Source organism: Mercenaria mercenaria, chromosome 13, assembly GCF_021730395.1.
Source record: "Mercenaria mercenaria strain notata chromosome 13, MADL_Memer_1, whole genome shotgun sequence".
Lineage (NCBI taxonomy): Eukaryota > Metazoa > Mollusca > Bivalvia > Venerida > Veneridae > Mercenaria > Mercenaria mercenaria.
This window is the reverse complement of record NC_069373.1, coordinates 44,496,804-44,509,506: the sequence shown is the minus strand read 5'-3', so window position 1 is coordinate 44,509,506 and position 12,703 is coordinate 44,496,804. Positions and strand designations below refer to the sequence as shown.

Genomic DNA, 12,703 nt, shown 5'->3' with positions numbered 1-12,703 from the left:
GACCAACCCGCTTTTAGGTACCGAACCCACGCGAAGAATTTGAAGATGCGAATCACGTTTTGCTGATGATTGCTTACGATAAAACGCATCGAAGACAAGACATTTTTCTCGACAAGAAGCTTCCAACAGATATCCTCAATAATTTCTTCCAATTATTTCATGCACACAAATCTAGTCTTTTCGTTCATGAAACAGTTTAGCAAAGTGTTTGAAAAAAGTATTGAGAATGTATGGTGGACGATTTGTGCCTAGAAAATACTCGTTTTCATGTCTTCGACGCTTTTAGATAAGAAGAAGCAAACTTACCGAAATCGACTATGTTATATTTGTGTACGATACGTTGTCGCATGTGTCGATGACTTTTACGTCAGTAAATTCTCATTTCATCAAAAGAGTAACTGGTTCTTTGTTTTGCAGCAATTGGTGGAAAGAGAAGCGTGCTCAAAATGCCACACATCGGTAGAGATCGAAACATTTGATGACATTGAGCCTGGTGACCATATTTCTATTAGAGGTGAATACTTTTCCAAAAGGAAATCTAGATGCATTGTAAAGAACCTTTACACACATCATGCCATCGTAAATGAAGTGAAACAGAAAACAAAAGACAGTCGAGGAGCGATAGCTGAAGTGTTTCATGTTATGCCTCCTGGCAAAGATAAAACAAAAAGTATAATAGTAAAAGAAGAGATAGCACTTAATGTCCAAAGAGACAATATAAAAAAGATATCTTACGGAAACAATGTTGCTAAAACCAAAGAAAACATACTCCGAAGCGCAAACACCAAATTTGAAGACGCAAGGCAACCCTCCGTGCCATTGAAATTGTCAACCTCACCGACTAATGATACTTGCCAGCCATCCGTGTCTACGGCATTGCCAACCTCACCGGCGGATAATGATTGCCCGCCATCCGTGTCTACGGCATTGCCAATCTCACCGACAGATGATGATTGCCAGCCATATGTGTCGACGGCATTGTCAACCTCACCGACAGATGATGATTGCCAGCCATATGTGTCGACGGCATTGTCAACCTCACAGACAAATGATGATTGCCAGCCATACGTGTCCACGGCATTGTCAATCTCACAAACAAATGATGATTGCCAGCCATCCGTGTCGACAGCATTGGCAACCTCACCGACAGATGATGATTGCCAGCCATATATGTCGACGGCATTGTCAACCTCACCGACAGATGATGATTGCCAGCCATATGTGTCGACGGCATTGTCAACCTCACAGACAAATGATGATTGCCAGCCATACGTGTCCACGGCATTGTCAATCTCACAGACAAATGATGATTGCCAGCCATCCGTGTCGACAGCATTGGCAACCTCACCGACAGATGATGATTGCCAGCCATATATGTCGACGGCATTGCCAATCTCTCCAACAGATGATGATTGCCAGCCATACGTGTCGACGGCATCGTCAACCTCACAGACATATCATAATTGCCAGCCATCCGTGCCGACGGCATTGTCAACCTCAATGACAAAAGACGCATGTCAAACACCCTTGTCAACGACCCTGTCAACAATATCGATAAAAGAAAATACTCAACACACTCAGCCAACAAAAGAAGATTCAAATTTAAACGAAGCTACTTTTGATAACTATCAGACATACGGAACTGAATCAACTCAAGCCAACAAGCAAGTTGAAAATGCACCTAGCAACGAGAAGTATAGGACATTGTTTAACAATTGCGAACATTTTTGTCACAGTTGTTGTACAGATGAGCGAGAAAGTTTTCAAGTCTATAGATATTGTACCTGTTTGCGACACTGTGGTGAAAGCCTTCTTTACAGCATACCAAAGCTTATCAGATTTTTACTGAAGGTTTTGATACTAACTACGGATGATTTCATAAGGAATGTATATATAGCCGGTGGTATCCTTTTATTTTTATTAATTATTTATTTGATATTGTTGTGTTTAACGTTTAAGCAAAAACTATTCTGTTTTTGCTGTACAAGAGGGGCGTACTGTCGTTTGAAAATGCCATGTTGCTATGGCAGTTGTTGTAAACTAACCGAAAAACAAGCATGGTATTGTAAACGCTGCCATAAACGCAACAAGCGTCTCGGATGTATTAGGTTCGTTATAATTTCTTTCTTTCAAGGAATAGGTTTTGCAGGACTGGTCGTGATGATTTATTATGAACTTGATCCTAAGATCTATGGCTGGATCGGACTTGGATTCAGTGTTCTTACAATGCTGGTTTATACTTTTGTACCGTCTTGCCTTTTAAGTCGACATTGTTCAGATTGCCCCAAGTTTATTTTTGGCAAATGCTGCTGTTAAGATACCTGATGTGACTTTTCTTGAATTTAAGTTACTTGCTGTAGACACCTTTCCTGGTGTTCTACACTTTTCCTGGTGTTCTATGCCGACAGAAAAATTGCTCATTCGTTGACATTTGTGCGTGAAAATGGCAGCTCATTTTCTAATTATATAGCACGGTAATACTATTTCACTCAAATCCAATTTATCAAACTCATAATTCAAAGAACATCAATAAACAATTTGAGTTGACGACAAATGATATTTTTTGTTGAACAGAAAAAGGTCGTTAGAGTAATAAAGTCATTAAGCAAAGGTCTCGGAATAGTTTGAGAATGTGTTCTTTTCAACAATGGGTCCGGCTCACGTTATTCTTTCCGTACAAGGTTACGGTAACAAACTGAAACATTGTTTTATCTTTTGCTATATCGGTTCAATTGTATCCAGTAAACATTTTGTTTGATGACTTTGATTTGATTAATGCCTTGAAGTCTTAATGTATAATGCAATAATCATTTTTTTTTAAATATTATTGTAATATTGGCCTATGACCGTTTTCGGCCATATGATAAGTAATACTAAATTTTCGTCTAGGAGAGCTGAACTGGCACTAAAGATCCAAAAGGCTTACGTTTGATCTGGTAGTGATCAGCCTGGGATGAGTTATTCTCAAAAGTTATCCCCTTTTAAACAGAAATCCAATCTCATCAATAGAGTCAATCAAACCGAGTCATACAAAACAACTCGTTCTATCTATGATTTGGTGATATTCGCAATTCTTGTAAAATATTGACCTAACTTGGTAACCTGCTGAACCTGGAATAAAGGTTATGCTCACAAGTAAAAGTAAAATTTTAATGTAATTTAAAGGTTTTTACAAATGACACAAAAGAAAAAATGTGCTTATTGTCCCGAAGATATTGTATGGAAAGTAGGAGCTGTTTTCTGTGTTTCATTTTTGATATAAAGTTAATTTATTAAATCCAGAAGGTAATTAGACCAATGTGGCAAATATTAGCAACGTCATATAATTGGTTATGAATTTGAAATAAGATACTAAAACTAACATATCTATCGCAGACTATAGTAATACTTTGCAGTAATATAACGTAAACAGCTTAAATAATGGTGTGGGTAGATGTATACATGTAGTTAGGATAAACACATGTTTAGGATGCAAGCTACACTTTTTGAAGCTTATCTTAAGAACTAGAAACAAAAGTGTTAAGCAACGTTGTACCAAATATTCAATATGGCCGTCCAGATGGCAAACACATTGTACAAACTTATATCTTGGTGTGATTAAATTAGTTATTTTTATTTTAAATAACACAAAGCTGTATTTTATCATGCAACAGCCATGCCTACACATTTGCCGATAATATATGTGATTCATATGGCCACCAAGATTAAAAATCACCTCAAAATATAACCAAAATACATTTTTCAAAAAAAGTTTCTATCATAAAAGTATTTCATTTAATGAATTTTCACATAGAATAGTATTGATAATATATACTTGTGATGAAATCTATATACCGGAAACACAAACAGATACATTTCTTATATCTTGAACGCAATAAGTCAAGCTAAAATTGACGGTGGAGGGCAGATGTAAGAAGGGTTTGAAATTGAACTTTAACGTAATTTCATACAAGAATAGATTCAAACAAGATCTGCACCATCGCTCCGCCCATCTTTTCCGAAAAAACGAAATGACAAGGTTGACAGATGGCAAATCCGTTTGGATGATGTGGCATTACATTCTAACACGACCTAGATATTCAATTTTATAAACAAATTCCCAACAAAACAAAGATAGAGTTTATTATTTTTTAAATAGTTTTATAATTATAATAATAAAATCTACATGTATTCACTATGGTATATACAGTAAGTTACCTCATATTTGAAAAGCTTTTTCGGTATAACATGCGATATTTTTACGAGTTTGACATCTTCTGAGTTTTTAAGTTGTACATATATGTCGTACATTTTTCTATTTATTATGCGATTTCTTCATTATACTATGTAGTGTTACCTTTACAAGCTGTGCACCTTTTATTGCATGGTGTAGATTTACTATTGTACTATGTAGATTTGTCATTATACACGTATTAGCTAGAATTATCATTATACGATGTGTTTATAATTAAGAAAATTATGTAGATTTGTCATGTGCCAACATAGTGTGTGCTTTTATTGTATAATGTGCTTTTATCATTGTACATTAATTTTTATATGACGTACATTCATTGTTATGTTAATATGTACATTTATTATTCTATTAAGTTTCTGTTTATTCCAACAAGTATGAAGGCCACCGAACTATACACACAATATTACATTAATAAATGTAATATGTACTAAGACGATATAATTCTCCATTAGGCTAAAAAGTTCGCTAAAATTATAATCTACCCTCAAAATACTGAGCCTTTATTTTAAATGCATAGTAAGTAGTACATTGTTAAAATTTCTAATACCATTCCAACTTTACAGGACATTAAGATATAAAACTTACCTTTTCATCTCTAGAGACTCTTATATTTCTTTTAACAGTGGGATGACGATCTTAAACGAGACTTGATCTAAATTTAACAATATAGCATCTACATAAGCTTCAGTCACAAGATTATTTTGAAATATTGTAATATGTTATTTTTTTAATTTCTTTTCATTTTGTGCTCCGTCTTTGCAGATGCTAGTCTTTTAAACGCTGTAAATATGTATGCGGAATGAAAAAAAACATTTTGATTAGTTACTTGCTGAACATCCTATATCCAAATCTGTTATAGTGCAAGTTACGTTTAATAAGACTGACCAGATTTCTATATCCAAGACAATCTGAATTTAATAACATATTGTAACATTCTTTTTTACGTATCTGCTATCTGGCATTTTTATAATCTTAATTCAGTAATAAATACATCTTCTTCGAGCTAATGATAACTCTATTACATGTTTTATTTAATAAGCTGAGCATTTAAATGTCGTTATACGTATATACACGTACTCTTTTAGTACTTTCTTTATAATTCAGACCCATAAAGTTATACAAATACAACTTTAGTATCAGATATTTTGAAATACATATTTTGTGCCATATGAAATACTAGTACATATTTCAAACTTTTCAAAATTGAAACAGTAACACTTTTAGCTTTTAGATCAATGCATTATGATTTTAAACAATGTCAGACGACATACGAAATTTAAACCGACACATATTAGAAGAGTTAAGTGTTTCATTACGAGTGTAATGCTTTGACAACTGGCTAGTCACCATTGTAAAAAGAACTACATTGTACATTTTTTCTTATTGACATTTACAAAAAGATGCATTCTATACAGTAATGGTGTACAACATTTCATAGTTTCTGTAGTCCTAAAATTATGTCTGTAACAAGGGCAACATCATTCACTAATATCAAAATAAATACTTCAGCTAAATCTGAACTCACCCGGACCCCATATTACACATACAACTGATGCTAGTTCATTGATAAATAAACATACAAAACCGGAGACTCAGCTTACACCATAATTATACGCCTTAGTATGTTGTATACTGTTTGTAGATAGTTGATGTTATTGTAGATGTGTCATTATATATTGTATAATTATATGTGTTTTTCTCATTATAGGTTATGCTTTAATTATTATATGCTATGTATTTTTATAATTACTATGTTATCTTTTGTACATTAACAATTAGAGATGAGTTATTTTATTATGTAGATATGACATTATAAGGGTTACCCTCATACCCTCGTGGCGATGGGAGGTGTCGAGAGTGATTAATATAAAGTGTAGAACATGCTTCACAATCGACCTAAAATAAATTATATATTTAATTTATAAGATGACAATTGACCATTATAATTTTATATGTGATTAGATTTTGATATAGTCAAACATTAACATTATATCTTGTGCACAATTTAATTATCATTATATGATGTAAATATATTCGATATCACAATTTATAAGTGCCCATGGTTATTTAGCTAATGCATTATATGTAAAAAGGTAGCCTAAATAAATCCGAATTTTGTCATGAAGTGTAGGTGTTTTTTTATTATGTAAGCATGTAATAAGCAGAAAATTCATTGATCTTCACAAATCAGCATAAAATAATAAGAAAATTTCTTTGTTTTCAGTGTGATATCGGAATGTATCTTCACAAATAGGGGAGACAATTCGAATATTTTTTCACTAAGGTTCCGCCTTCGTGAAAATATTGAACTGTCTCCCTTAATATCGGTAAAGATAAATATCCATATCACACTGAAAAAAAAGCAAATATCCTCCATATTTTGCAGTGTTTTTCAACCGCAGTGCAAAGAAATGATTGTCAAAACGATCTTCTTGATAACCTGTGAAACTTCGATAAAGACTTTGATATGATCACGATAACATGACTTTTTTATTATTCATGTATGTATACCGTAAATATCCGAATATAAGGGATTCTTTAAGTAACCATGAGACAGTCTCATTTCCATTTCTATCTTCGACTTATTCTATCTTTCTACAATTCTACACATACAGCTTTTTATAATTACTACTCGATTTTTCTCTTCCCCTTTCCAATTTTCAGATTAATAACGATTCATATTGTAAGACTACGTCCTTGACGCTCGATATACCCTACAGTTTTATTTTGTCTGCGAGGGAGAATTCTATAAGACTTGTCTACCATTTTTATCCCTTCCTGTATTGTCTTATGTATTAATGTATGTACTTTATTTTGGGAATTTGTCTTTACTAATATACATATTTGCTCAATGATATCACTAAAACAAATGTTTGAACAGAGACCCGGTACAGCAATTAATCATTGTGCAAAATTTAAAAACTGACAGCAAAGTTTATTTACGGTGTATTGGTCCAGTTTCTGATATCAATTTTATTTCATAGAGCGCTTCTTGTAGTCGTCTCTTCCGGATTTACCATTTGAATGTGTACGGAAATTTTGGAGCCCATTTCTCGGGAGTCATGAAATTGATGTTTCTAGCGTAAAGTTTAGCCAATTTGTATTGTATTTAGATATATCGCTATACACGATTTATTGATGAGACATCCAATATCCAACAGACTAAACTAATTTTTTGTCCATTTATAAGATTGTTAAAACCTTATCTGTATAGCAATTTGAGTTTGCTTTAGCTTATTTGTTGACAACATTTTGTTACAGATTTAGAGTTTGCTTTAGCTTATTTGTTGACCCTATTTTGTTCAAACCTTGTATATACAGAATTAAGAGTTTGTTCTAGCTCGTTTGTTGACAAATGTTTTGTAAAACCTTATACGAGGGGCGTTCAATAAATACCCGGAAAAGTGCTCTCAATTCTTCAGGTATCAACAAAAATAAATGAAAATGCTACAAAATGTAGACTAGGGAATACTGAGTTGATATGTCAAAATTAGATTGTCTTTGGATAAATAATAAGTAAATGCGAGTCCCCATGGCAACGTCATGTGACGTCATCCGGCCCAATTTTGTCTCTTTTTCTATTTTACATGCGCTAAAACATTACTTGCCACTTACCTATTTTTCAAGCTACCTTTTTTTAAATTGGGTGAATATTGGTATGAAAAGTAAGCGTTACGCCAATAACGTCAAATTATAAATGTGACATCATTAAAATATTTGGCAGGCATATTGAGTTGGTCGTCGCTTGAAAATCAGTGTTGAACGGAGATGTGAGATAACATTTTGTGTTCTGAATCCAAAATCAAGGAAAGAGACAAATGCTATGCTGAAAAAGGTTTAAGGGACAATGCCCTGAAGAAAACAAAATTTTATTAGTGGGACGTGACGTTTAAAAGTGGTCAGGAGAATATTTCTGACGATTTATGTTACAGACATGAAAAATAACGCTCAGTCACATTTAATAAATTAAATAGCTCCTTGATAGGGCATCAGTTCAGTGTCCAATTTCTTCAATACGTCAGGAACATCATATGAACAGTATTTACTTATTCTTAGGAAGGTGTAAAATGCATTTAATGGTGATAAACATTGAATCAATGGTAGTCACGAGTTGTATTGATTAATTGAGTGTGATATGACAGCATCATAATGACGTTGGGTCGCTTTTGAGGTGATGGCGTTGCCTAGGAGACGACAAATAAATATTGTGCATGTTCTGAAATCTGTAATTTAGGTATTTGCATTCAGTATGTTCATATCCGTCATATTTTAAATTTTTAGCAAAATGAGACCAGAAATAAAGAAATGAGAGCACTTTTCCGGGTATTTATTGAACACCCCTCGTATATACGGATTGAAGAGTTTGTTTTAGCTCATTTGTTGACACGTGTTTGTTTAAACCTTATATATACGGATAGAAGAGTTTGCTTTAGCTCATTTATTGACACATGTTTGGTAAAACTTAATATGATATATACGGATTGAAGAGATTGTTATTAGCTCATTTTTAACACTTTTTTATCTAAACCTTATATATACGGACTTAAAAGTTTGCTTAAGCTCATTTGTTGACACTTGTTTGATATAGAATTTAGTGTATGCTTAAGCTCATTTATTGATACTATTTTGTTCAAACCTTATATACAGAGAATAAAGAGTTTGCTTTAGCTCATTGGGTGACACTTTCTTGTTAAAACATTATATATAGATTGCTTCAGCTTGTTTGCTGATACTTTTTAGTTAAAACCTTGTATACACAGAATTTAGAGTTCGTTTTAGCTCATATGTTGACACTATTTTATTAAAACCTTATATATACAAATTTTAGAGTTTGCTTTAGCCCACTCGTTCACAATATTTAATTACAGATTTAGAGCTTTATTTAGCCCATTTGTTGACACTATTTTATTAAAACCTTGTATATACAGAATTTAGAGTTTGCTTCAGCTAATTTGTTGACACTATCTTGTTAAAGCCATATATATATATATATATATATATATATATATATATATATATAGAATTAAAAGTTTGCTTAAGCTCACTTGTTGACACTATCTTATTAAGACATTATTTAAACAGACTTAACAGTTTGCTTTGCATTGCCTTTACACAATACTGCAGCAAAAGCAATTACTCTTGCTGTTACATCATCGGCTTCTTACGATCATTGTCGATATTTCTTATATTCGCCCGCTTAGCTCAGGAGAGCGCAGATCTACGGAGCGTTGGGTCGTCCGTTCAATCCCCTTGCGAGGCGTATGTTGTCCATGACTATTGATCAAAGACATTGTGTCTAAAATCATTCTGATTCAAGTGTCGAATTTGGCAGTTACTTGCAGAGAACAGGTTATAACTGAATACTGTTGAAAAACGGCACTGAACCCAAAACAAACAGACAAAAAATTATGATGTATTACATCTGCTTATGCCTATATATTTAACCTAAGTGGAGCATATATCCTCATCAAAAACAACAATGTATTTTCATTATTATTTGTCTGAACACATTCTTACACAGCCTCCAGGACCTTGTCCTGTACTTGTTGGTTTGTGCATAGTTGAGCAAATAAATCTTGCATATTTCCTGTTACTTTGCTCCTTAATTCTAGAACAAAACACAGAAAACACATCCCCTTACTTGGCTGGGATCTGTCTTTCAAAGTCATCTAACTAACTTGTGAGATCAGACGAGCGGTGAGCTAAATGACAGTATAACGTTTTTGGGACACGATACTATTTCTATTACTATGAATCTTAATTCTATGACGAATATTTGATAACATGTGTAAGTAAATTGATGACTGAGCTTATTTATAACATTTTATACAAATGGTTTGTCTTCAATTGCACAAACACTTTAAGTTATCAATTGTTTCCTCATATAAGTTTCCAAGGTTTGAATATGAGATTAACACAGTAGAAAGTATTATTCAATCCATTGTTTTGATTACCTCCCTTTATAGTTCTAACAGTAAACCTTCTTGTGCAATATCGAATTTTTTTAACTATCTAAGAATGCACAAAATTTATATTGACAGCTTTATCCGTTTTTAACATAGAATTTTTAAGCCATATGGAACTTTAAGTGCATATGTCTTTCTGCGGTTACGTAAACAGGATTTGGTTTCGGCTTTCTAAGAGAAAAAAGAATAATATTACACCTACCCGTACTGAAATTGTCTTGTAACAACATGTGAAACTGTAAACTTAACATTCACTATCGTATGTTATACACTTTATGAAATATACAACAGAATTTAATATACATTGTTCTAAAACGCCATCCAAAGGGTTAGGGCGAAACAATTCCAAGTGCCTCTTTATTCAAATGCACTTTGACCTATATATTCAACCTAAGTGGAGCATAGCCTCATCAAAAACAACAATGTATTTTCATTATTATTTGTCTGAACACATTCTTACACAACCTCCAGGACCTTGTCCTGTACTTGTTGGTTTGTGCATAGTTGAGCAAATAAATCTTTCATATTTCCCGTTACTTTGCTCCCTAATTTTAGAACAAAACACAGAAAACACATCCCCTTACTTGGCTGGGATCTGTCTTTCAAAGTCAGCGAACTAACTTGTGAGATCAGACGAGCGGTGAGCTAAATGACAGTATATCGTTTTGGGGACACGATACTATTTCTATTACTATGAATCTTAATTCTATGACGAATATTTGATAATAAGTGTAAGTAAATTGATGTCTGAGCTAATTTACAACATTTTATATAAATGGTTAGTCTTCAAATGCACAAAAACTTTAAGTTATCTAATTTGTCACATTTTTCTCGAATACAACATTTTACATTACATTAAAGTATATGTAGATATAACATATTGTAATAATAAAAACAGTACAATGCAGAAATTTCGAAATTCTCGTGCATACTCCTGTGTGAGAAGTTACAACAATAATTTTGAATTGCACAAAACACAATAGTGTTTCCAGTTTTTTAAAAACAAAACAGGGTCTTGTTGAGATCATTTAATGGCTCATAATAAATTTGATTATAATATGGCTGCCACATTTTTGTTGTAAACATGAAATACATTTATTTTTTAAAGCTTATTTTCGCTAATTGTTTCCTTATATAAGTGTCCAGGGTTTGAATATGGGTTAACACAGTAGAAAGTATTACTCAATCTGATGTTTTGATTTCCTCCCTTATAGTTCTAACAGTAAACCTTCATGTGCAATATCGAAATTTTTTAACTATCTAAGAATGCACAAAATTTATATTGACAGCTGCTTTGTCTGTTTTTAACATAGAAATTTTCAAGCCTTATGGAACTTTAAATACATATGTCTTTCTGCGGTTACGTAAACAGGATTTTGATTCCCCTTTCAAAGAAAAAAATAATATTACACCTACCCGGACTGGTATTGTTTTGTACAAACATGTGTGGCTGTAAACTAAATATAAACTATCGTATGTTGATACATTTCATGAAATATACAACAGAATTTAATCTACATTGTTCAAAAACTCCATCAAAAGGGTTAGAGCAAAACAGTTCCAAGTGCTTCTTTATTCACATGCAATTTGACCACCGTCGATTGATACTTGCAAACTTATTAGATATTCTTTTCTGTTTGGTGCAACTGTAATAAATATTCCCGGTGGAAATGGCTCCATATATAGCACACATATCCAAACCTGTTATCTAGTTTCCAAGTGACAAACATTTATCTAAATGTCAAATGAAATATGCAAAAGAATTGGATCTCATTGAAACGGCTCAATGGAACCGAACAACTATGTGTAAATTTATGTTGATTTTTAACCGGTATGAACAATATGCTTTATAATTGTGACACAATCTTTATGTTTAATTCAAAACATGTTTTAGAAAGTTTTCCAAGTGAATTATTTAGAGATATAACTGTCATAACATTTTAAGCAATCGAGACCTATAATAAAACAGCAGACTGACGCTCCTCGAAAGTGATTGGACACGGATATAGAACCAAATAGAAACGTACGTTAATAAGCATAATAAAGTTATGTACCAGGGGATTGTGTTCGTCTCTAGGGAATAAGGCATATGCTCTAATGTTTATCACCCATTAATTACTAGATCAAATGGACGTAAGGTAAACTACCGCACAAAGGCATATACATTTGAGCCGCGCCATCAAAAAACCAACATAGTGACTTTGCGACCAGCATGGATCCAGACCAGCCTGTACATCCGCGCAGTCTGGTCAGGATCCATGCTGGTCGCCTTTAAAGCCTATTGGAATTGGAGGAACTGTTAGCGAACAGCATGGATCCTGACCAGACTGCGCGGATGCGCAGGCTGGGGTGGATCCATGCTGGTCGCAAACCCACTATATTGGTTTTCTCATGGCACGGCTCATTTTATCATTCTTTTCTTCGAAATGTTTCTCAGTAAATATTGAAGTAGTTGGTATTAACTCATCAAACAAAACAGATCAGACAAAAAAAAACAAAAAAC

At 33.3% G+C, this 12,703-nt stretch overlaps 1 protein-coding gene across 1 annotated transcript in view; it reads left to right on the top strand.

Moving 5' to 3' along the window:
* The window catches only part of LOC123529736 (mucin-17-like), a 28,169-nt gene extending 18,968 nt beyond the window's left edge, over positions 1–9,201 (top strand). Inside the window, exon 2 of the mRNA XM_045310246.2 lies at positions 418–9,201. Coding sequence (XP_045166181.2) covers positions 418–2,316 — 1,899 coding nt within the window. The 3' untranslated portion in view covers positions 2,317–9,201. The remainder of the gene's footprint in view (positions 1–417) is intronic.
* The last annotated feature ends 3,502 nt before the right edge of the window (positions 9,202–12,703 follow it).